The 26,876-nt window shown below is 42.4% G+C and overlaps 1 protein-coding gene across 1 annotated transcript in view; it reads left to right on the forward strand.

Moving 5' to 3' along the window:
- Window positions 1–26,876, forward strand: part of LOC121535952 (protein diaphanous homolog 2-like) — a 726,045-nt gene that overhangs the window by 626,399 nt on the left and 72,770 nt on the right. Inside the window, exon 26 of the mRNA XM_041843185.2 lies at window positions 11,965–12,100. Coding sequence (XP_041699119.1) covers window positions 11,965–12,100 — 136 coding nt within the window. The remainder of the gene's footprint in view (window positions 1–11,964; window positions 12,101–26,876) is intronic.

Below are 26,876 nucleotides of genomic sequence, written 5' to 3' on the forward strand. Positions count from 1 at the left end.
GTGCTCTGAAATCGGAGTAGATAGCCAGAGCGAATTTACCAGCTACGTCTATCAACAGTTGTCGCAGTGACATCATGAACATGCTATTGAAATGGTTACTTGCATAGTGGAGTCTTTTGTTAAGACATGTAGCTAGCTAGCTAGCTAAACAATGAACCATAATCTGAACTCATGACGTTACTACCTTGCATGAATCTGCAGGTAGCTAACCAACCAGGTTCAATGTTAGCTAGCTAACATTAGGCTATAACTAGCAAAGCAAATGGCTCTGAGATACGAATAATATTACTACACAGATCATACACGTAACATTAGCTAGCGAGCCAGCCAGCTAACGTTAGCTAGCTATCTAACAGTACACTTTAACTTGAAATGAAAAGGACTTTCTGACAAAATTAGAAACGTGTAATATCTGAAAATGTAGCTAGCTAGACTATCTTACCCGTATACATGGATGGACAAGTCTCCATCTCTGTCACAGATGCCATGGTTGCCCTTAGTTTGAAGATGTAAACCGGAGACAGGTGTTTTCTCCATCTCCTTAGCAATCATACTCTAATTCCACTGATTTCAAAACTTGGTCCTCCAGAAAGTGGAGAGCAACACTTATGCAGTTCTACTACGTGATATCTTTAAAAAAAAAGCTGAGTTAGAAAGGATTACCTACACATACTGACAAGCTCAAATAGACAGAAGCGTGCTACATGGCAGACCAATACGAACTCATCACTCGGCATGTCCAGCCCACTCATCTCAGCCAATCATGGCTAGCGGGAAGGTTGCTGTCTTTTTCTGTGGCTAAACCAACTAGGCTCGTAATTTAACAATTGTATTATTTACCGATGGCATACAACTTTGTTATTAAGGCACATGAAAGTTCACATGTTCCAGAAGGCATTTCTGCCAAAAAATTCCTTTTGATAAACAAATAAAAGTTTACTTTCAAATGGCTCTCGTGAAGTAGTGACACGCGACATACGCCTAGTTTCCTGAAACGAGTCAAATTTGCGAGCTGTTGGCTAGAGTGCATGTGCCAAGACCAGAGTAGACACATTTGCTGTTTAACGCAACAGTTTTTGTGACAAAACTATCGATAGAGTGTAAAATATGATGGAAACACAATGAACTTGAGATTTTTGTTAGGTACATGAAAACTTAAGTGAAAAAAGTAGCAATTGAATAACACCAAAAACAATTCAGTCCAATCAATCAGTGTGCGTGTGTGTGTGTGTGTGTGTGTGTGTGTGTGTGTGTGTGTGTGTGTGTGTGTGTGTGTGTGTGTGTGTGTGTGTGTGTGTGTGTGTGTGCAAGAGATGGCAAAATGGTCAATGACTCTTTCATTCAGTAGCCTACTCCGCTGGACTTAAGTTCATGCAGCACAAAGTCTCTCTTGTCCACAACTATAGTATATGTACAGTTGAAGTCAGAAGTTTACATACACTTAGGTTGGAGTCATTAAAACTCCTTTTTCAACCACACAAATAAACTTGTTAACAAACCATAGTTTTGGCAAGTCGGTTAGGACATCTACTTTGTGCATGACACAAGTCATTTTTCCAACAATTGTTTACACACAGATTATTTAACTTATAATTCACTGTATCACAATTCCAGTGTGTCAGAAGTTTACATACACTAAGTTGACTGTGCCTATAAACAGCTTGGAAAATTCCAGAAAATTATGGCAGGGTTTTAGAAGCTTCTGATAGGCTAATTGACATAATTTGAGTCAATTGGAGGTGTACCTGTGGATGTATTTCAAGGCCTACCTTCAAACTCAATGCCTCTTTACTTGACATCATGGGAAAATCAAAAGAAATCAGCCAAGTTGGTTCATCCTTGGGAGCAATTTCCAAACGCCTGAAGGTACCACGTTCATCTGTACAAACCAAAGTATGCAAGTATAAACACCATGGGACCACGCAGCCATCATACCGCTCAGGAAGGAGACGCGTTCTGTCTCCTAGAGATTAACGTACTTTGGTGCGAAAAGAGCAAATCAATCCCAGAACAGCAAAGGACCTTGTGAAGATGCTGGAGGAAACAGGTACAAAAGTATATATATCCACAGTCAAACAAGTCCTATATCGACAACCTGAAAGGCCGCTCAGCATGGAAGAAGCCACTGCTCCAAAACCACCATAGAGAAGCCAGACTACGGTTTGCAACTGCACATGGGGACAAAGATCATACTTTTTGGAGAAATGTCCTCTGGTCTGATGAAACAAAAATAGAACTGTTTGGCCATAATGACCATCGTTATGTTTGGAGGAAAAAGGGGGTAGCTTGCAAGCCGAAGAACACCATCCCAACCGTGAAGCACGGGGGTGGCAGCATCATGCTGTGGGGGTGCTTTCTTGCAACATCTCAAGACATCAGTCAGGAAGTTAAAGCTTGGTCGCAAATGGGTCTTCCAAATGGACAATGACCCCAAGCATACTTACAAAGTTGTGGCAAAATGGCTTAAGGACAACAAAGTGAAGGTATTGGGGTGGCTATCACAAAGCCCTGACCTCAATCCTATAGAAAATGTGTGGGCAGAACTGAAAAAGCGGCCTACAAACCTGACTCAGTTACACCAGCTCTGTCAGGAGGAATGGGCCAGAATTCACCCAACTTATTGTGGGAAGCTTGTGGAAGACTACCCGAAACTTTTGACCCAAGTTAAACCATTTAAAGGCAATGTTACCAAATACTAATTGAGTGTATGTAAACTTCTGACCCACTGGGAATGTGATGAAAGAAATACAAGCTGAAATCATTCATTATCTTTACTATTATTCTGACATTTCACATTCTTAAAATAAAGTGGTGGTCCTATCTGACCTAAGACAGGGACTTTTTACTAGGATTAAATGTCAGTAATTGTGAAAAACTGAGTTTAAATGTAGTTGGCTAAGGTGTATGTAAACTTCCGACTTCAACTGTAGGTTTTAATCTTTTTCAGACAGGAAAATGACCTTTCAGCTGATGTACTTGTAACATGAACTCCTTCAGTTTCTGTTTCAGAGCACTGCTCTGGACCATTGAATCTTTATCCCAGCCTGGCTCAGTATTGATCTGATCAAAATCATGTCCAATGGTCTCTGGCCTTCGTTTACATCTGCTCTACTTTTGCAGTTCCAATAAGTGGCACAACCTCCCTGTACCCGAATGGTATTGTCAACCTCAGTAAGCATGGTTGTCTTTTTGCATGACCGGGTAAAAAAGTTATGAAAACTGTCCATGGATGCAAAAAAATATTGAATATTGCTTGTCCCCTGTGCTAAAACTAAATTTAGTTTATGGGCATAACAATTCATGAACAGGGCATATTGACAGTGGCTTTTCACGAGCGCCTGAACCCCACCTCGCTGCCCGCTCTTGCAGCTTGCCCCATCAAAGGTCTGGCAGATGAGTTTGGCTGCTTGGTTGTATTTGCCGATAGTTTGCATTACAACAGCAGTGATGGCCTCTGCGTTTCTCTCTGCACACACAACGAAAACCCCCAGGAATCTCTTGCATATAACACCCTTATCATTGATATGGTCGATTGACATTTGCAGGAATGTATGTGGTGTCATCCACCTGGACTGCTATGAAGGGTGCTGAACTGATCTCACTGTCATTCTCACTTTGTATCACGTCTGCAATGCTCTGAATGATGTCATTCTGTATGGTGTTTGACATACCTGTAAATACAGTGCTTGTCCCAAGGGTTCAACCATGGCAGTATCGAACTCTGCAAATGCATTGACAAGTTCCACAAAATTGTTGCTGACTCATTGTGCCCCCTGAAGGCTTGCTGTCATTACTGTGATGACCAGTTTATTCAGAATGTCTCTGTTTTCTGCACCTGTTTGTTGTGCCTCTGTATACTGATCATTGCGGCCTGGTTCGAGACCCTCGTTGTTCCGGACTCGACCTTTAGTCTCAGGCTCGCCATAATGTGTTTTTTAGACTTTCCATGTCGGTCAAGGGAACTGCCCCGGTTTGCAAGATCATAAAAAAACAGTCGTGGCCCAAGGGTTGTTGAGCAAACATGTGCTGTTGTCAAATAGAATATACTGTATGCATCCATGAATACACGCCACTGACAGAAACTGATTGCTTTGGATATATTTAGAATATCAAGGTGGTAAAACTACACCATGATCAATTGACGTCAGTATTTCAACACAAACTCAGAATATCCAGGAAATTAGTAGAGAGCAAATTATACAAACAGCAACACATTTCCAGTTTATTAAAAAACACAGATATAGCATTTATTGGAATGAATGTGAGGTGAGTCTATAATAAAATGTCAGAAAAACACGCTCATCATAAAAAAAAATACAGAATGCTCAAGAGGGGTTGTTAGGGGCAGGGACATTTTGTTCTTAAACTAGGGATATTTGTGGACCAAGACAAACTCAAACGGTGGAGAACAAAGCAGAGACCCTACCTGCCGGGAAGAAGTCTGTTAAACATTTATTTAACTCCTTTCTCTCTCCTCTTCCCTCCATCTCTCCCTCTCCTTCCGGTGCCCAATTTGTTTTGAATGTGTCAGGATGATGACACGATGTCCAGAAAGTACGCTCAAAGTCTTCCAAACCTATTAGTGTGAATGGCAAGGTCCCCTTGTCTGAGCTTCTTCTCTCTCTTCTCTCTCTCTCCTTCCCATATCTAAAACTAACTTTCATTCCGGTGATCAAAGTGTACCAGCGTACGACACGGCTCTCCCCCAAGGATTTGCGGTTGCACGGCCTCTAAAAGGAGGCGTACGCTAAGATTTATTTTTTTCTCTCAAGCAAATAGGTCTTTATGAATAAGTTATTACTGATTGAGACTTCAATGCTAAGGAGTAGGAGAGGCCTGGGGAAGTAGGGGTTGAGTTGAGGGTTGGGATAGAGAGTGGGGTTGTTGTTCATGTATAAAATAAACAATCCTTTGATGACCAGGAACTATATTCCTGATATTTCATCTGGTTTTCCTTACTCGCTGGGAGCCCCAGTTGACAGATGCTTCAATGCTTCTAACTTCAAGGAATGTTTGGTGATCAATGTATATTTAATTATGGTTGTTGTTTGTTTTTCCCCATGTAAAACGGAAACAATTGAACCGTTTCCTCTGCAGCTATAGATTCTAGCTGAACAGCCCTTCCCCTTTGCACCATGCTAAGCTTGGCTAGCCAGTAGCAGCCTAGCCGGCTATTGTGAATCTGTCTTGGGGAGGGTATTTATGCTTTGGCTACACTAGCGGTATGTCCTTGCATCACCCATCACTTAAACTACAGCCATTTAGGATATACTGAATATAATGCTGATACAGCCATATTGATAAAGCAAATGGAAATTGTGACTGGTCGGCAGTTGGGGTCATTAAAGAAATTCATATTCACGACGGAGACCTCGTTTAACTTTCCAATTGATTTTACGCTGACACCCATTCAACATGCACAGTAAATGTATGGTTCTTTACAGTTCATCATATGGGCTTTGATTAATTTGAGGCTAAACATTTATTTGCCGGCATCACAGTGTTGTTTGGCCTATGTAATGCATTCATTACACGCAGGGCCATCCCAGATAATAAAGAACTCAATTGGAATACTACTTTCCTCTAAATTGCTTTCACTAAAAAGCCTCGGCTTAATGCAACGCCGACTGTCATGAGGCATTTGAGTAACTGCAGTGACATAAAGCTCATAGAGCTGACTACAACAGATAGTCCATTAGCTATGTTTTTTTTCTACTGTCAGCGAAGCCAATAAAAATCTTTAGATTTTGGCGCATAAAGTCCATACAAATGTATATAGAAAAATGCCCTGACAATTTGCTATTTTAATACAGCTGGCCATATTTGGATATGGAGTTAGAGTGAAATGCAATCAGTCGGCTCTGTGTGTGTGTAATCCTGACCAGGAGCAGAAAGGAGGATGAGGATCTCTATATTAATGAGTTATCAAAGCCCGGGCAGATGGAGGACAAGCTAACAGTCTTAGTCGTTAATTGAGTGACTTACTAATAAGACCAATAAAGCCAGACTAATGGGTGTGGGGTTGCAAGATGGAGCATCATCGCATAAGCTTGGAGATCAAATTATGTTGGCTGGTAGGTGTTTGTGAGATTGTGTGTGTGTGTGTGTATGCATGCAAGCGTGTTTCTATGTTTGCATGATCGGGCGTGTGTGTGTGGCCCCATCTTTTCAGGGCTATTGGCTCGATCTCAAAAGTATGCTAATGCCCCGACAGTATGAAGAGTCATAATAATGATGATAATGATGGGGCCGGTAATATGATGCTTCTCCTCCCACGCCCCTGTGACTGCTGCATCAGCCTCGGCAGCTGCTACAGCTGCTGCACTCTTCTAACACACACACATGCTCGTGCACACAAACGCACGCAAGCATACAGTACACAGACACACAAACATATTTGTATGGATACTGGCTGTCAATGATTAAGTCACTGATATTCACACTGTAGGCACTATTCAATCTAAACTGGTCACCAGATTTCAGTGAATTTAGGATAACCCCTCAGTAAGGATAAAATAATAATATTGCGCCTCAAAGACTAACAAGTTAGTGTACTTGTACCCCATAAGTTCCTGACACCACTCCATTAGAAGCTGGCACATACAGCAACAGATGGTGGATAAACACATAGGCTGCCCAAAGTTAAGTTGTACTACAGTGATAGTGTTAGTGTTAACATTGAAATGAGATACAAAATCTACAAAATATATTTCTGTGTGTGTGTTTGTGTGTGTGTGTGTGTGTGTGTGTGTGTGAAATCAATGGTGCATTCTATTACATTTTATTTTATACCGCTACGTATGAAGCAATGTATTGGACATGCATTATATTTACTATGTTAGTATGGAGAAGTAAACACACTCTTTGAACTGGGCCAGCTCGTTTTTATATAGGAGCAGAACCTGTTTGGGCAGGATGTATTACTAGGCTATACTGTGTAAATGGTCAGGGAAGAGCAGTAAACAAGTCAGGAAAATTATTGAATTGAATAAGAACCTGAAAGGGGAAAAGCTTACACTGCAAAAAGTGAAATCTATCTTAATGTATCTTATTTCAGGATATATTTCTTGACATTTTACCTTAATAAGACGATTTCACTTTTTGTTTTAAGCCGTACATGTTTTTGTTTTTTACATAACTAAATTATCTGCCAATGACGTTATATTATTATATTTTAGCTTGGTATGAAATAAAACTCATTTTAAGTCACTCAATATCAGATATTTAGGCTTGCTTAGATTTCACTTTTTGCAGTGTAGTGCCCCATGTTCAATGTAGGGGATGCAGGAGACCTGGGCTGTTCAGAAAATGGCTCAGAAATTCAATTCTACAGCCAGGCGAGGAGACCAGAGAGCTCATAAGCCCACATCTCCACAACACAGGGCAGAGTACAGAGAGAAGGACTCAGTGTTACCACAGCCTGTGTCCCTATTAAGTCCTGGTAAAAAGACCTCTGCTCCTGCTGTGGCTCCATATTGAAGATTGAACATCTATGGAGAGACCTGAAAATAGCTGTGCAGCGACACTCCCCATCCAACCTGACAGAGCTTGAGGATCTGCAGAGAAGAATGGGAGAAACTCTCCAAATACAGTTGTGCCAAGCTTGTAGCGTCATACCCAAGAAGACTCGAGGCTATAATCGCTGCCAAAGGTGCTTCAACAAAGTAATAATAATAATAATAATATGCCATTTAGCAGACGCTTTTATCCAAAGCGACTTACAGTCATGTGTGCATACATTTTTGTGTATGGGTGGTCCCGGGGATCGAACCCACTACCCTGGCGTTACAAGCGCCGTGCTCTACCAGCTGAGCTACAGAGGACCACATTACTGAGGAAAGTGTCTGAATACTTATGTAGATGTGATATTTATTTTGCAAACATTTCTAAAAACCTGTTTTTGCTTCGTCATGATGAGGTATTGTGTGTAGATTGATGAGATTTTTATTTTATTTGATTAATTTTAGAATAAGGCTGTAACGTAACAAAATGTGGAAAAGGTGAAGGGGTCTGAATACTTTCTGAATGCACTGTAAACCCCCCTATGCTCCTTTGAGACTCCTCTTTCCAAGTCACTGAGGTATCTAGACATGGTAGCCAAAATAATGGGCAACTGGGCATTTTATACATGACCCTAAGCATGAAGGAATGTTATTTGCTTAATTAACTCAGGAAACACACCTGTGTGGAAGCACCTGCTTTCAATATACTTTGTAACCCTCATTTACTTAAGTGTTTCCTTTATTTTTGGCAGTTACCTGTAGCTTGCTAATTATCTTTTGGATAGTGAGAGTCTCATTTCAACAATTTAGAATAGACAGCACGGTTTACGTGATAGCCACTGTAGTTTAGTATGCACTGTAATGGCTAGTTTGTTTTATTTAGCTGCAGAAACCACCCATCTGTGACTTTGTGTAATATCCTCTGTTCACTCATCCTTTAATCTTCTTTCACTTTCTATCTCCATCCCTCCATCTTCCAGCTCGGTTTTTAAATACCCCACCTAGAGTCGTTCCAATTAACGAAAGAGTTTTAAGTGAGGCTTTTTTCTCTCTCATAATCAGCTTTGGGAATGACTTTGGAGTATTTCATGTGCAAACCCAATTACCCTCTCTAATTTACCTTAACATATCGATCGGTGACCACCGCTGAATACCTGAAGACTTCCCACCGTGTTCAGTCTTTACTGTCTCTTTTCCTGTCTCGCCATTTATTTTCCGATGACGTTCAACACACAATCACACAAAAAACTTAAAAATCAACTGAAGTTTTCTGGTTTTAGTTCTGCCATTAGCTGTCAACAAAACATTTTCAATGTCAGTGAACATCGCTGCGGGTGTAGTCGATAAGATTAAGGATAGGCAGTGTAACCATGGTGATAAGCTTGATGCAGGGAGACAGGTAGACATTTTTAATGACATGTTTAAAATGTGTTATGAATGTTCAACTGAAATGCATTGATTATCTCCATTATTCTTTGTGTTACAGTTTCTGAGAAAAGGTACATTCGAAAATCATGCATTAGTTCAAAACAAACCTTTTGAATCTACCATCTTATCAACAGCAAATATATATTGTGTCAAAAGGTAATATTTAGAATTTATGCTATGTCTGAGTTGTATATTATTATCAGAGGTCTTGTATGTTGTCCTTATCCTTGACAGCAACCTGTTTGTCATTGCCCTACACTCTCAATCATGTCAAAGGCTGAATCCTGCTCTGAAGATTACATTGGAAAACACTTCCCTTGGGTACTGTTTATCTCCCATTAGTCTTCTTACAAGAGTACAACTAAGAAAACAGACCAAACGGATAGACGTTGCCATTGGCGCAAACAAGGAACAGCATAAAGAGAGGAGAAAAAACAGAAAACATATTTGTTGCTATGGCAATTAGCGGGTAGTGCATGTTTGATCAGTGCTAGATAATTACGCTGTGTAATCGTGTTTACCGTCAGAATTGCTTATTTGTTTAGAGTAAGTTTCGCCAGCAGGAAGTCGTTTTTTTGTAACTTTTTGTAAATCATCTTATATGTAATCTAGCACTCAACTAGAAGCTGGTTTATAATATCTCTCTCAGATTAATTGAATTGTGTTATCGAATTAGGATGACAATCAATTTGATCAACTGCAGATGTAGACCAATATAGCCTACAGGGCTCTATAACAATGTGTTAAAACGCAATAGTGAAATCATTACTCAATAGGGAGGGGAGGCAATGCATCAGCACTTACCCTCTGTATTTGTATAGTCCACCATTATGTTAAGTGCACACAGTCAACATGTATACACACACCATGGATATCTATATCACCAGTGAATCCAGTATCCTACTCTATTCAATGCACAGGCACACAAAGGAATGAGTGAATATGTGAATGCTGCTCCCAGCTCTAAATAACATTAGAAATGTGGAGCATAATATTCCTTTATCTACTTTCACTTTCCTCTGTTTCTGTCTCTCGACCTCTCTCCCTCCCTCTCTTTCTCTCCATTCTTCCTTCTGCTCTATCTTTGTCTATGTGTGGCTTTCTCTCATCATTCTCTCTCTCTCCCTTTGTCCTTGTCATCTCAGAAGGAGAGAGTGAGAAGGAGGTCTCTCGTCCTTGGACTTGGGAGCTGAGGCGTCAGTATTGACTGGCATGATGAGCTGCTTGTTTCCTTGCTCCTTCCACACCATCTCCGTAATCCCTGTGTCTTAGCCGCCAACACGACACACGTCAGGAAACCACAGGGGGATTCTGAGGGGGGTGTCTGACTGTCGACACTCATTATATCAGACCTTGGAGGAGGAAGAGGGAGCAGGAAGGAGCAGAGCGTGCCAAGACACACACACACACACACACAGTCTTGTATAACTAACCTTGTGGGGACACACAATTCAGTCCCATTTAAAGTCCTATTTTCCCTAACCCCTAATCCTAACCCTTACCCTAACCTTAACCCTAACCCCAAAACCTAACATTAACCCTAACCGTAGTTCTTAAATCTAACCCTAAAAATAACCCTAGCTCCTAACCCTAACCCTAAACCTAATTCTAACCCTAACACTAATTCTAACCTTAACCCTAAACCCCCTAGACATAGCATTTCACCTTGTGGGGACTAACAAAATGTCCCCAGTTGGTCAAATATTTGTATGTTTAATATTCTTGTGGGGACTTATGGTATAGTATAGTTAAACAAGTATAGTTAAACATATCCACACTTACAAGCAGACATGCACACACACACACTTGCAAATACACATATGTCGGAAAAGTCGCACACATGCATGCACAGTCACACACACACACACACAAACACACACACAGACGCATGAACACACACATACATACACACACACACTCTAAGATGAGGCCTGTCATGCCTGCGCCACAGGCCTGGGGTGAGAGAACCTTTGTGGGCTCCCAAGGTCGCGTGGTAGTGTCTCCTTCTCCCCTCTCTCTCACCTGGCGTCAGAACAGTCCTGTGCAACATTTTGTGCAAGCGGAGAGCCCCCCACTGTTTTCTCTGTTTTCTCCTCGCGCTCCTTCCCTGACACCTCGTTGACATTTAAGCCAGTGAAGAGGGCAGAGGGTGATATCTCTCGTCTCTCTCTTCTCTTTCTCTCCTGCTTGGGAGACTGGTTCACTGTAGCGTCACCCTCTTATGTTATGGTTGCCTGCCATCTTTGTAAGGTAAAGACTGAAAAAGACTCACGATACACTGCACACTGTGTAGATGCAAAATGCACTCTTAGGTTATCGACCTTAGTCAGGCATAAAAACAAGACAAGGGAGAAGCAATATATAGAGAGTCTCAACACAACACACCCATATACAGTGAACTTCTATATGAAAACACAAATAATAGAACATGTGGAATAACAAAGATATTCGATAAATATTGATATTTTTGTCATATTTCCAAAGAGAATGACTGGTCTTACTGCAGTGGAATGCACCATCCTGTTACTGTACTGTGTGTGTGATGCAATGTTATCTTTATTATGTATGATGTTGATTGATGTATTATTGAAATGTGCCATTGCATGTCTCCTTTCAATATTTGTGCGAAGATACTATACATTGTGTCGATACAAAGAAGATGGCCACATAAGACAGAAAAAATGTTTATGACAGACTTTGTACATTTCAATCGCATTGTTTATTCCATTTCCTATGAAACTGTATAAATCCGATGATGGGATCCTCCAGTACTGAGCTTTTGGAGAAGTATAGTGGCGTCAGGAACTGAATTCTAACTGTGTGTGTGTGTGTGTGTGTGTGTGTGTGTGTGTGTCTGTGTGTGTATGCCTGTGTGTGCGCACCTGTGTGTGTGTGTGTTTGTGTGTGTGTGCACGCCTGTGTGTGTGTGTGTGTATGCCTGTGTTTGCGCGCCTGTGTGTGTGTTTGTGTGTGTGTGTGTGTGTGTGTGTGCCTGGATCCTCATGCCTGTGTGTGTCTTCCCTTCCCCCTCCAGGAGGCGGTGAAAGAGAACCACAAGAAGAGGGAGATGGAGGAGAAGATTAAGAGAGCCAGACTGGCCAAGGAGAAAGCAGAGCGTGAGAAGCAGGAACGCCAGCAGAAGAAGAAGCAGCTGATTGACATGAACAAAGGTACGCCACTTCTTCTGTCACTTCTAGAGAGAGGGAGAGTTTGAGAGTGTGTGTGAGAGAAAGACTGTGTGTGTGTCTGTGTTGGTGGGGGGGGGGTTCTGTGTGTGTGGGCGGGAGGCTGTGTGGGTGTGTTTATGTGTGTGTGTGTTTGAGAGTGTGTGAGATAGAGAGAGGGTGTGTTGAGGGGTGCATAGCTTGTGTAAGGGATTCAGCACTGAATGGTACTTCACACTGAGCTGAAATCTGCAGGGGGGAGTAATTTGCACACTCGGGTATACAAAACAACACCCTACTGTTAGCATGTGTTTTATCCTGGCTCTATGTAATAGCGAACAACAGCGTGGAATAGCATCCATATTCATATGTTTTGGTCAATATTCATATATGTATTCTTGATATCGTTGTTATGATGATTGCTAATAATTATACAACGGGTGGGTCTAATCCTGAATGCTGATTGGTTAAAACCGCATTCCAGCCGGTGTCTGTTCCACGAGTTACCAACGGCTAAATCTATGACGTTAAAAGGCCTAATTACATCTGACTGCGCAATCCACTGTCTCATCAGCCCAGCCAGACAATTTATAAAATTGATCTCCACTATAAAAAGCATCTAGACATTATCTCACATTTTCTTTTAGCCTAACATTTTGTTTTCAACAGCGGAGATTTGTATAAACCTTGCTGTCTGTCTCACCGACATTTGCAACATTGTTTCAATTTTCAAATTCGATCTCCAGCCGTCCCATAGTAATGAACGTGTCGGGAGTCGGGACGAGAAGACAGGCAGCGTTTCTCAGCCAGTCGAAAACATGAATCAGCTGGTATCATTTTTATGGATATATACAGTTGAAGTCGGAAGTTTACATACACCTTAGCCAACTACATTTTAACTCTGTTTTTCACAATTCCTGACATTTAATCCTAGTAAAAATTCCCTGTTTTAGGTCAGTTAGGATCACCACTTTATTTTAAGAATGTGAAATGTCAGAATAATAGTAGAGAGAATTATTTATTTCAGCTTTTATTTCTTTCATCACATTCCCAGTGGGTCCGAAGTTTACATACACTCAATTAGTATTTGGTAGCATTGCCTTTAAATTGTTTAACTTGGGTCAAATGTTTCGGGTAGCCTTCCACAAGCTTCCCACAATATGTTGGGTGAATTTTGGCCCATTCCTCCTGACAGAGCTGGTGTAACTGAGTCAGGTTTGTAGGCCTCCTTGCTCGCACACGCTTTTTCAGTTCTGCCCACACATTTTCTATAGGATTGAGGTCAGGGCTTTGTGATGGCCACTCCAATACCTTGACTTTGTTTTCCTTAAGCCATTTTGCCACAACTTTGGAAGTATGCTTGGGGTCATTGTCCATTTGGAAGACCCATTTGCGACCAAGCTTTAACTTCCTGACTGATGTCTTGAGATGTTGCTTCAATATATCCACATAATTTTCCTTCCTCATGATGCCATCTATTTGTTGAAGTGCACCAGTCCCTCCTGCAGCAAAGCACCCCCACAGCATGATGCTGCCACCCCGTGCTTCACGGTTGGGATGGTGTTCTTCGGCTTGCAAGCATTCCCCTTTTTCCTCCAAACATAACGATTGTCATTATGGCCAAACTGTTCTATTTTTGTTTCATCAGACCAGAGGACATTTCTCCAAAAAGTACGATATTTGTCCCCATGTGCAGTTGCAAACCGTAGTCTGGTTTTTCATGGCGGTTTTGGAGCAGTGGTTTCTTCCTTGCTGAGCGGCCTTTCAGGTTATGTCGATATAGGACTCGTTTTACTGTGGATATAGATATTTTTGTACCTGTTTCCTCCAGCATCTTCACAAGGTCCTTTGCTGTTGTTCTGGGATTGATTTGCACTTTTCGCACCGCAGTACGTTCATCTCTAGGAGACAGAATGTGTCTCCTTCCTGAGCGGTATGACGGCTGCGTGGTCCCATGGTGTTTATACTTGCGTACTATTGTTTGTACAGATGAACGTGGTACCTTCAGTCGTTTGGAAATTGCTCCCAAGGATGAACCAGACTTGTGGAGGTCTAAAAAAGGCACTGTGTTTGAAGGTAGGCCTTGAAATACATCCACAGGTACACCTCCAATTGACTCAAATGATGTCAATTAGCCTATCAGAAGTTTCTAAAGCCATGACATCATTTTCTGGAATACTGTCAACTTAGTGTATGTAAACTTCTGACCCACTGGAATTGTGATACAGTGAATTATAAGTGAAATAATCTGTCTGTAAACAATTGTTGGAAAAATTTGTAGTTGTCCTAACCGACTTGCCAAAGCTATAGTTTGTTAACAATACATTTGTGGAGTGGTTGGAAAACGAGTTTCAATGACTCCAACCTAAGTGTATGTAAACTTCCGACTTCAACTGTACAAAGAAATGTCAATTGAAAAAAGGTAAAATGAAACGAACTGCAGCTAGTTTGCAGTCTTTCCAGCTTCAGTTTGAAGTGATTGTGTCCTGACGAGAGATTACATATTCTATGCCAGGCGAAATTGCGCCTCATTAGTTCATTGTTATGGATGTATCCAAATAAATGTCACTAGAAAAACAGCTTAAACTAATGCAAATGCAGCTTTGACGTTACTGTAAGTTAGTCGTAGTTGGCTAGCTAGCAAGCAAGGGTTAAGAATGTTGCCAGCCAGTATGGCAATGGAAAATGTTGAACGAACGACTGGGTCGCATCCATAGATACAGAACAAAAAGACAGAACGGCTGGGTCGCATCTCTGGCAACCGAACCGATAGAACGAACGACCAGCCGGCTTGAGTAAGAACCCTAGATTTGTGTGGGGACTATATCTTGTGGAAGGATGAAATAGTAAGAATACATTAATCGTCAACAGCGCCGGAGAAGATGGCTGCCGTTTTACAGCCCTCTAACCAATTGTACTATTATGTGTGTTTTTCCGCGTTATTTGTAATTTATTTTGTACATAATGTTTATGCCATCGTCTCTTATAACCAAAAAGAGCTTCTGGATATCAGGACAGCGATTACTCACCTCGCATTGGACGAAGACTTTTTCTTCAACGAGTCGGACGCGAAGGATATTCTACAGACACCCGGCAAGGCCCAGATCCCCGTCATTCGCCTGAGGAAGAGACGGAGATATCGTGGACGTAGGTCGGGGTGCCTTGTAAGGATCCGACGGCGAGCGAGTAAACTGCCTCTCCCATCAATACTATTAGCCAACGTTCAATCTTTTGAGAATAAAATTGACGATTTAAGATTACGGTTATCCTACCAACGGGACATTAAAAACTGTAATATCTTATGTTTCACGGAGTCGTGGCTGAACGACAACAATGATACCATTCAGCTAGCAGGCTACACGCTACATCGGCAGGACAGAACGGCTGGCTCCGGTAAGACAAAGGGTGGCGGTCTCTGTATATTTGTAAACAACAGCTGGTGTACAAAATCAAATACTAAGGAAGTCTCGAGGTTTTGCTCGCCTGAGGTAGAGTATCTTATGATAAGCTGTAGACCACACTATTTACCAAGAGAGTTTTCAGCTATATTTTTCATAGCTGTCTATTTACCACCACAAACCAATGCTGGCATTAAGATTGCACTGAACGAGTTGTACAAGGCCATTAATCAACAGGAAAACGCTCATCCAGATGCAGCGCTCCTAGTGGCCGGGGACTTTAATGCAGGGAAACTTAAATCCGTTCTACCTAATTTCTACCAGCATGTCAAATGTGCAACCAGAGGGAAAAAAAACTCTAGACCACCTTTACTCCACACACAGAGACGCATACAAAGCTCTCCCTCGCCCTCCATTTGGCAAATCTGACCATAACTCTATCCTCCTGATTCCTGCTTATAAGCAAAAACTGAAGCAGGAAGCACCAGTGATTCGGTTAATAAAAAAGTGGTCAGATGACGCAGATGCCAAGCTACAGGACTGTTTTGCCAGCACAGACTGGAACATGTTCGGGATTCTTCAGACAGCATTGAGGAGTACACCACATCAGTCACTGGCTTCATCAATAAGTGCATCGATGATGTCGTCCCCACAGTGACCGTACGTACATACCCCAACCAGAAGCCATGGATTACAGGCAACATCCGCACTGAGCTAAAGGGTAGAGCTGCCGCTTTCAAGGAACGGGACTCTAACCCGGAAGCTTATAAGAAATCCCGCTATGACCTCCGACCGAACCATCAAACAGGCAAAGAGTCAATACAGGTCTAAGATTGAATCATACTACACTGGCTCTGACGCTCGTCGGATGTGGCAGGGCTTGAAAACTATTACAGACTACAAAGGGAAGCACAGCCGCGAGCTGCCCAGTGACACAAGCCTACCAGACGAGGCTAAACCACTTCTATGCTCGCTCGAGGCAAGCAACACTGAAGCATGCATGAGAGCACCAGCTGTTCCGGACGACTATGTGATCACGCTCTCCGTAGCCGATGTGAGTAAGACTTTTAAGCAAGTCAACATTCACAAGGCCGCTGGGCCAGACGGATTACCAGGGCGTGTACTCCGAGCATGTGCTGACCAACTGGCAAGTGTCTTCACTGACATTTTCAACATGTCCCTGACCGAGTCTGTAATACCAACATGTTTCAAGCAGACCACCATAGTCCCCGTGCCCAAGAACTCTAAGATAACCTGCCTAAATGACTACCGACCCGTGGCACTGACGTCTGTAGCCATGAAGTGCTTTGAAAGACTGGTCATGGCTCACATCAACAGCATAATCCCAGAAACCCTAGACCCACTCCAATTTGCATACCGCCCCAACAGATCCACAGATGATGCAATCTCTATCGCACTCCACACTGCCCTTTCCCACCTGGACAAGAGGAACACCTACGTGAGAATGCTATTCATTGACTACAGCTCAGCATTCAACACCATAGTGCCCTCTAAGCTCATCACTAAGCTAAGGATCCTGGGACTAAACACCTCCCTCTGCAACTGGATCCTGGACTTCCTGACGGGCCGCCCCCCAGGTGGTAAGGGTAGGTAACAACACATCTGCCACACTGATCCTCAACACGGGGGCCCCTCAGGGGTGCGTGCTCAGTCCCCTCCTGTACTCTCTGTTCACCCATGACTGCATGGCCAGGCACGACTCCAACACCATCATTAAGTTTGCCGACGACACAACAGTGGTAGGCCTGATCACCGACAACGATGAGACAGCCTATAGGGAGGAGGTCAGAGATCTGGCCGTGTGGTGCCAGGACAACAACCTCTCCCTCAACGTGACCAAGACAAAGGAGATGATTGTGGACTACAGGAAAAAAAGAGGACTGAGCACGCCCCCATTCTCATCGACGGGCTGTAGTGGAACAGGTTGAGAGCTTCAAGTTCCTTGGTGTCCACATCACCAACGAACTATCATGGTCCAAGCACACCAAGACAGTCGTGAAGAGGGCACGACAAAGCCTATTCCCCCTCAGGAGACTAAAAAGATTTGGCATGGGTCCTCAGATCCTCAAAAAATTCTACAGCTGCACCATCGAGAGCATCCTGACTGGTTGCATCACCGCCTGGTATGGCAACTGCTTGGCCTCTGACCGCAAGGCACTACAGAGGGTAGTGCGTACGGCCCAGTACATCACTGGGGCAAAGCTCCCTGCCATCCAAGACCTCTATACCAGGCGGTGTCAGAGGAAGGCCCTCAAAATTGTCAAAGACTCCAGCCACCCTAGTCATAGACTGTTCTCTCTGCTACCGCACGACAAGCGGTACCGGAGTGCCAAGTCTAGGTCCAAAAGACTTCTCAACAGCTTCTACCCACAAGCCATAAGACTCCTGAACAGCTAATCATGGCTACCCGGACTATTTGCACTGCCCCCCCACCCCATCCTTTTTACGCTGCTGCTACTCTGTTAAGTATTTATGCATAGTCACTTTAACTCTACCCACATGTACATATTACCTCAACTACCTCAACTAGCCGGTGCCCCCGCACATTGACTCTGCACCGTTACCCCCCTGTATATATATCCTCCCTACTGTCACTTTATTTTACTTCTGCTCTTTGTATTTCTCAACACTTTTTTTTGTTGTTGTTTTATTCTTACTTTTTTTGTTTAAAATAAACGCACTGTTGGTTAAGGGCTGTAAGTAAGCATTTCACTGTAATGTCTGCACTTGTTGTATTCGGCGCATGTGACCAATAAAATTTGATTTGATTTGATTTGATTTGATTTGATTTGATCAAAATAACTTTTTTAATGAAAATATGTCAATTATTATTTGAATATGTTGGTAACCCGTTGTATAAAAGTGATAATGCCAGAGAAGCCGGTGTTTGGAGGATATATTGGCACGGGGGTTGTTCGAGACGAACCGTGCCAATATCCTCCAAACTCAAAGCAATTTATTCATACTATTGAATAGTAGTCATAGTAGTAGGCTAATAGTCACAGTAGTAGTACTACAGTATTAGACTTTGTTGTACAGAAGAGTGTATATTTAAATAGCTACTTAAAAGTCCTATATTTGAACCCAGGTACTATTAGAAGACATACATTTTGTAGTTATAGTCATCCTCCATAGTAGTTGTAGTCAGTATAGGAGCAGTAGTAGCAATATAAATAGTATGACAGTGACAACAAAGCCTAGCAGTTCCAGTGTGAATCCCTATTGTGTCCCTGTGTTCGTCACTGTGTTGGCTGTTGGGTGTAGCTCAGCTCAGCTCTGCGGTGTGACGAGCTGACTGTCGTGGTGGATGTAGGTCACATGTAAAGATGGGGATCTCAGGTCCACTGGCTTTGTAGAGCAGACAGTTAATAGGGCTGGCACATCACACAGAATCACACAGACATTAACACAGACCTTCTTTTTTTACCACACCGTCACATGCTATTAAAATATTTAAAGGTGCAATAGGCAGAAATTGCTCTGCCATTTCCTGGTTGCAAAAATTCTAATAGTTTGTCTAATTTCAGTTTATGTGACAAAACAAGCAGTGCAGAGAATCATTGCGCCATCTCAACTGCTGTGAAATACTGTATCTTCTCAATAACTGAAAATATTGTATTTTCAGCTGTTTGAAGCTGGTTTACAAAACCGAAAGTAAAAGATGCAAAAACGAAACTTAAGAATGTGAAGCATGTGAAGCATGGAAATAGCGCACCTAGAACAGATCTACCCCTTCTTAGACTTGCTTTCAATGACAGATTTATAACCCACATTTCTATGTGCATTTAGTCGGTCACCCAAAAAGTTACATATTGCAGCTGTAACAACCCTGGATGGCTAAAATGGAGTCGCAATTATCATTCAGACTTTTTTAACCATAGACATGTAAGAGAAATGAGAGGGAAATAATTCTGAAAATGTAACAACATTAAAACTTAATTTATTACAGTTAACAGTATGTTTAAGAGAGATTTGTAGGAAGTTATTTCCCCCAACTTCCTGGTTTCGATTTGGACATTTAGACTCTGTCCCAGCCAGGTCATTTATACAGTAGTTTATCGTTTTGAACGACTGCCTTTTTATCTTTCTCATAAACAAAGTAATGGTGGTGAAAACGCTATTGATTATTTCAGTCAGCACAGTTATTCAGACATGGCAAAATTGCAATAGAGATCCGGGAATCTCAGTGCCCTATTACTGAGATGACATTGAGACAGGCAGAATGTTGTGCCTAGAGGCCTTTGGGGGCTGAGAACCAGTCATTGTGGTCTTTTTTGTTACTTTCTGACAAACACACTGGGATTTTTTACAATCCACCAGCTTCAAATGTCACAGCTAGCCAAGGACCTTTCTGTAGCTCTGCCACATTCAGCAATGTGACAAGCCGCTCCAAGTCACTCTCCATCACACACTGCCGCTGTAACTCTCTGTGAGATAATTGATGCATGCAAGTATTTCAAACGGTGACCTCTTTGAAAGCTTCACTTTTAATAATCCAGAATCGCTGTCTTCTGAAGATGCCTGGGAAGCCTGTCTCTCTCTCTACTCTCTCTCTTGCTCTATCGATTTCATTCCCGTTCTCTCTCTCTCTCTCTCTCTCTCTGTCTCTGTCTCTGTCTCTGTCTCTGTCTCTGTCTCTGTCTCTCTCTCTCTCTCTCTCTCTCTCTCTCTCTCTCTCTCTCTCTCTCTCTCTCTCTCTCTCTCTCTCTCTCTCTCTCTCTCTCTCTCTCTCTCTCTCTCTCTCTCTCTCTCGGTCTTCCTCCCACCATCTCTCTCCCTTTCCCTACCCCTCTATTTCTGTGTCTAAGCAGATAGAGGGAAGCAGGTGTGATATTAAATATTTCTGCCGGAGCTGATTTTGACATCTGTTTCAGTCGGAAGACGCCATAATACGTTGGGGAATGAATGAAACATGACAAGGACACAGACAGGTAGCCTGGAGCCTAGGAGATAGCATGGATACTCTGCCATCTCCGTTACCCCGACTCCTGGTCTCTCTTGACTTTGTGTCTGATCATCCAGACATTGTAATTCTGAATTCAAAGCCTTTCAAGTTTCAAGGACGACTATACCTAGCAGCTTTATATCGTTGACGGTTGGTGGTTCTGAAACCAATAAGCCAATACGATTTAATCAAAGTCGACTCGTCCCCCTTAGATCACTTTTCCCGGCACATTTTGTACCCTAACTTGGTCCTTTTTGTGAAGTAGAGGAAGAGGAATGACAGTGGGATGATTTTGTTTCTTACCCTGTCTAAATGAGCCTTCAGCTTCAAGGGGTTACAAGGTTAGGTTTTCTATTTACCGCTCTGTACAGAACACAGATGTCAGTCAATCTAGTATTTTTTCCATTGTATTCATTATTATTGTATTCTACCTGCTAGATAGTATCAGCCTTCTTCTCCTGCAGATGACAGCCTTGGGTGTGAGAGGCTCCTCGGTAGCCTCACGATCCACACTAATCACCAGAAGACATCATTGACAATTCTATATGTACTTCAACAGTTTGCTGGAGTTAGTGAGTTGGATGCCTTACATCCATATTTTATGGCCCCGCATAAAACGTTTTCATAGAAAGTTGGCGAAGTATATGGTTTCAGAGGAAGCTAATATTGTATTTTTCAATACCATTTATCAATCATATCCAACCTTCTTCAGCATTAATGTTGCATGAGTGGGCCAGTTATGGAGCTAAAATAGATCTCTAGGCTTGATGTAACATACATTTTCTTGGAATTTAATGCAAAGATCAACTGAAAGCAGTAAACAACTTCTCTGGTAGAAAACGGCCTATGTGGCATTGATATTAGTCAGAAACATTTATTTGAGTGTCTAAATTGACTACAAAGTGTAAATAGGATAATGTCTGTCATAGTCAGTCTCATCCAAAACGGAGATTTGCGAGATAATTAGGGGAAAAAATTGTAATGGAATGAAGGTTAACGTAACAGTCTCCCTTGGGTTGCCCACAACCTGCAGCACCCAAGTAATCAATTCAGAGCACAGCTGCACGTGACCCAATCGTAATGCCCATGGTCAATTCGGTTTGACATTCAATATCCCTATAGGGCTAGTTAGGGACCATCAGTAAATGGGACAATATTTTAAAATATCAATAGCTCCAAATTTCAATGATTTAACTTTAAACCAACTATACATTTTAGAAATTCATATACAAATATTAAAAGCTTTTAATTAGGCTACTGTCCCATTTACATGGTCTAATTTATTGACGGTCCCTAACTAGCCCCAGAGGCAGGCTATCCAAAGTCAAACCAACTTTGCCATGGTCGCACACCGGCCGGCTGAAGCTAATTGGCGATAGAAGTTGGCTAGCTTGCTGGCTAGTCTAGGCTATTTCCAGACACAAGAGACATCCACATCAAAGCACGCCTCCTAGACCCAAATCTTGTTCTTAGTCGCATTTCCTAATGAGGAGAATTCAAACCGAGGCTAAATCAGGAAGTTCAGCCCCCCTTTAATTAAAAACTGGGCTCCCGTATCCCAGAATATATTTACACTGCTCAAAAAAATAAAGGGAACACTAAAATAACACATCCTAGATCTGAATGAATGAAATAATCTTATTAAATATTTTTTTATTCACATAGTTGAATGTGCTGACAACAAAATCACACAAAAATGATCAATGGAAATCAAATGTATCAACCCATGGAGGTCTGGATTTGGAGTCACACTCAAAATTAAAGTGGAAAACCACACTACAGGCTGATCCAACTTTGATGTAATGTCCTTAAAACAAGTCAAAATGAGGCTCAATAGTGTGTGTGGCCTCCACGTTCCTGTATGACCTCCCTACAATGCCTGGGCATGCTCCTGATGAGGTGGTGGATGGTCTTCTGAGGGATCTCCTCCCAGACCTGGACTAAAGCATCCGCCAACTCCTGGACAGTCTGTGGTGCAACGTGGCGTTGGTGGATGGAGCGAGACATGATGTCCCAGATGTGCTCAATTGGATTCAGGTCTGGGGAACGGGCGGGCCAGTCCATAGCATCAATGCCTTCCTCTTGCAGGAACTGCTGACACACTCCAGCCACATGAGGTCTAGCATTGTCTTGCATTAGGAGGAACCCAGGGCCAACCGCACCAGCATATGGTCTCACAAGGGGTCTGAGGATCTCATCTCGGTACCTAATGGCAGTCAGGCTACCTCTGGCGGGCACATGGAGGGCTGTGCGGCCCCCCAAAGAAATGCCACCCCACACCATGACTGACCCACCGCCAAACCGGTCATGCTGGAGGATGTTGCAGGCAGCAGAACGTTCTCCACGGCGTCTCCAGACTCTGTCACGTCTGTCACGTGCTCAGTGTGAACCTGCTTTCATCTGTGAAGAGCAAAGGGCGCCAGTGGCAAATGGCAAACGTCCTGCACGGTGTTGGGCTGTAAGCACAACCCCCACCTGTGGACGTCGGGCCCTCATACCACCCTCATGGAGTCTGTTTCTGACCGTTTGAGCAGACACATGCACATTTGTGGCCTGCTGGAGGTCATTTTGCAGGGCTCTGGCAGTGCTCCTCCTGCTCCTCCTTGCACAAAGGTGGAGGTAGCGGTCCTGCTGCTGGGTTGTTGCCCTCCTACGGCCTCCTCCACGTCTTCTGATGTACTGGCCTGTCTCCTGGTAGCGCCTCCATGCTCTGGACACTACACTGACAGACACAGCAAACCTTCTTGCCACAGCTCGCATTGATGTGCCATCCTGGATGAGCTGTACTACCTGAGCCACTTGTGTGGGTTGTAGACTCCGTCTCATGCTACCACTAGAGTGAAAGCACCGCCAGCATTCAAAAGTGACCAAAACATCAGCCAGGAAGCATAGGAACTGAGAAGTGGTCTGTGGTCACCACCTGCAAAACCACTCCTTTATTGGGGGTGTCTTGCTAATTGCCTATAATTTTCACCTGTTGTCTATTCCATTTGCACAACAGCATGTGAAATGTATTGTCAATCAGTGTTGCTTCCTAAGTGGACAGTTTGATTTCACAGAAGTGTGATTGACTTGGAGTTACATTGTGTTGTTTAAGTGTTCCCTTTATTTTTTTGAGCAGTGTATATCTGGTTACAATGCCTGCTTCAATATAATACATGTATAATACATTTACACTATCAACACCTTCGGTGTATGCAAATATCTTAGCTGGGACAAAACATATGGCCATTATTTTACTGGAATGACATACAGGTAACTGCCAAAATAAAGGAAACGCAAACCGGCTCCATTCAGTCTTATGTAGCAAAATTTGAAATTGTGTTTTTTACATTGGATAAAAGTAGAGACTTAGAGCTAGAAAATGGTATATCATACACTACAGTTGAGGAACAATGGGAAAGTATTTAAGCATTAAGCAACGTTCACAACCTTTTAAGCTTTAAGGATTCACATGTGAGGCTATGTACTAAACAACCAAAGATTTCAACACTAAAGTCTGGTTTATACTACGGGTGTGTCAGTAAATTTTATCTGGAGTGCCAGAGTGTGCTCTTTTTTGCCCACGTTTACTGACACCGGCCATATTCAACGGGAGTGCTCTGAAATCAGAGTAGATAGCCAGAGCAAATTTACTCCTCTCATCTCTCGGCATGTCCAGCCCACTCATTATCTCAGCCAATCATGGTTAGCGGGAAGGTTGCTGTCTTTTTCCGTGGCTAAACCAACTAGGCTCGTAATTTAACAATTTTATTAGTATTACAAGTTTGTTATTAAGGCACTTGAAAGTTCAGATGTTACAGAAGGCATTTCTGCCAAAAAATGCATGTTGATAAACAGACAAAGTTTACGTTCAAATGGTGCTCCTGTGAAGTAGTGATGCGCGACATACACCTAGTTTCCTGAAACGAGTCACATATGGTGTCTTAATCGGGTGTTGCGCTACCTCGTGTCGCCAGAACAGCTTCAACGCGCCTTGGCATAGATTCGACAAGTGTCTGGAGCTCTATTGGAGGGATGCACACCCTTCTTCAACGAGAAATTCCGTCATTTGGTGTTTTGTCGATGGTGGTGGAAATCGCTGTCTCAGGCGCGGCTCCAGAATCTCCCATAAGTATTCAATTGGGTTGAGATCTAGTGAATGAGACACACACACATACACACACACCCTATGCTCCTTTGAGACCCCTCTTTCAAAGTCAATGAGATCTCTTATTCTAGCCATGGTAGCCAGAATAATAGGAAACGGGGCATTTTTATACATGACCCTAAGCATGATGGAATGTTAATTGCTTAATTAACTCAGGAACCACACCTGTGTGCAAGCACTTGCTTTCAATATACTTTGTATCCCTCATTTACTCAAGTGTTTCCTTTATCTTGTCAGTTACCTATGCATTTAAATGTGGCTTTTCTACATATTTTTTCCTATGGTTTCATGCATTAATTAATTCCAATGTGTGAGGGCTATTTGATGGATCATACTATGGTGTTTAATGCAATTTCAAAGGGCTATTTTGGTAAAGAGATAGATTTTAATTCATTTAGCAAATTGATAACTAATCCTCTTCACATGCAAGTGATTAACAATGAAATGCATATTTTATGAGAATTTAATTCATTTAGCTTTTAAGAGGATGGCGTTGGGTAGTGGTGGTCGGGTGGGGGGAGGGGCTGATGGACAAATGCTTTTAGGAAATGGCACACAAAAAAGTCCCCTCCATTGCCCAGGAGTGAAACTTGAGAATGTGCCCTTTTCAGTCAGCGAGTACTTCCTTGAACGCCCGTGATTGATGCCCTTGACAAGGGTCGGGCGAAATCTGTTTTCGTTTTGAAGGATTAGAAATACTAATATGGGAAATTGCTTATGAAATCATTATGTACTTCTCTCCATTTCTTTTAATTTGTCCTAAGTGGATTCCCATATTCTCTTGGACTGACCAGATGTTCAGTATTAACCCAAATTGCTTTACCTCGTCTGGCTACAAGTGAACGGACGAGCCAACGCTGCTGTAAAATAGAGCCTAAATCCACCCTAATCCTTCTGTCTCTAATAGGAAAAGATGTTTCATCCCAGCAGGGTATTTATTATGCTTGCAGATATTAAACAATGTCACAGAGAGTGTTCAGACAGCCTGTACCGGGAGAGGGAGGGAGGTCTAACTATAGGGAGGGATAACTATAGGAAAGACAGGCCTGGACATTCTAATGGGGGAAAACACACAGGTCTCGCTGTTGAAGTTAAAACATCCTTTATTTACAAGTTGATGTCATTGATGTTTCAGCCATCAGAGGGAGTAGGGGGGTGGACAAGTGGGCACTGATGCCACCCATGCCCGGCTGGCATCAGGCAGGGTCAGTGTCCAGGTCTCAGCCAGTGTCTGTGCCCGCACGTGGACAGCGTCCCCACAGTCAAATCCACTTAGATCTGAATGGGGCCTGAAAGCACGTATTATGCTGTTTTGAGCACAATGTGACATGGCGTAGGGGGAACATTCTAACAATTCAACAACATGTAAAAAAGTCCTTTGAACATTTCTTATAAACCAGGTAAGTTAGAACAACATGGTAAATACCAAGTCAAGTCAGATTTATTTAAAGTGCTTTTCACATGAATCACAATACACTCTATATCATTAAAAACGATTCAAATAATTACTAGCTTAATTTGATGTTTTAATTCTCCTGTATGGTCTGTATTTTAGCTTATATAGTATTATGACATACATTGAATATACTCTGAGAAGGGGCATTGATAGCTTTATTGTTGGTAAATAGATAAACAGTCCATAATTTTGAAGACATATGAGGTGAATTATTTAACCTAAGATTATGGGCTGAAAAGTTGTGTGATTGCAACTTGCTACGATAACAATGGCTCTGTGTTGTGTCCTGTATTACATTGACCCATTTGTGCCTAGCTGTCTAACGTACAGTAATTGTTCATCTGTCTACTTGTTGTGTGATCATACTTGTATTCTGTACGGAATATGTATGGCTCAACAGAAAATTACAAAACCAATAGTTCCCAAACTATTCCAGCCTTAGAAAGTACTCATATACTTGGCGGCGCACAGATGCTTTTTTCATAATTCACTTTGACCTGCAAGTGATCATTCTTCACAGTGCGAATTAAAATCTGCAGATCCAGTCCAAACCATTTTTTTCAACAGCTTGCAGGCACTGGCAGAATTCAGTCTCATACAAATCTCTGCTATGGGGGAATATCATCAACAGTCAAGACTAAGGCTTTGGCCTTTAGCTAAGGTGGTGTAGGCTATTCACTGATAGCAATGTTTACTGTGTGCAAACTCAAGTTATGTCGAATCAAACTTCTCTATTTTTCAATTCAGAGTTCAAAATAAGATGAACGACCGCTCGCCATTACATAAAAGCACACCATTTCCTTAAAATGGCT

This window comes from Coregonus clupeaformis, chromosome 2 (assembly GCF_020615455.1).
Source record: "Coregonus clupeaformis isolate EN_2021a chromosome 2, ASM2061545v1, whole genome shotgun sequence".
In the NCBI taxonomy this organism is placed as follows: domain Eukaryota; kingdom Metazoa; phylum Chordata; class Actinopteri; order Salmoniformes; family Salmonidae; genus Coregonus; species Coregonus clupeaformis.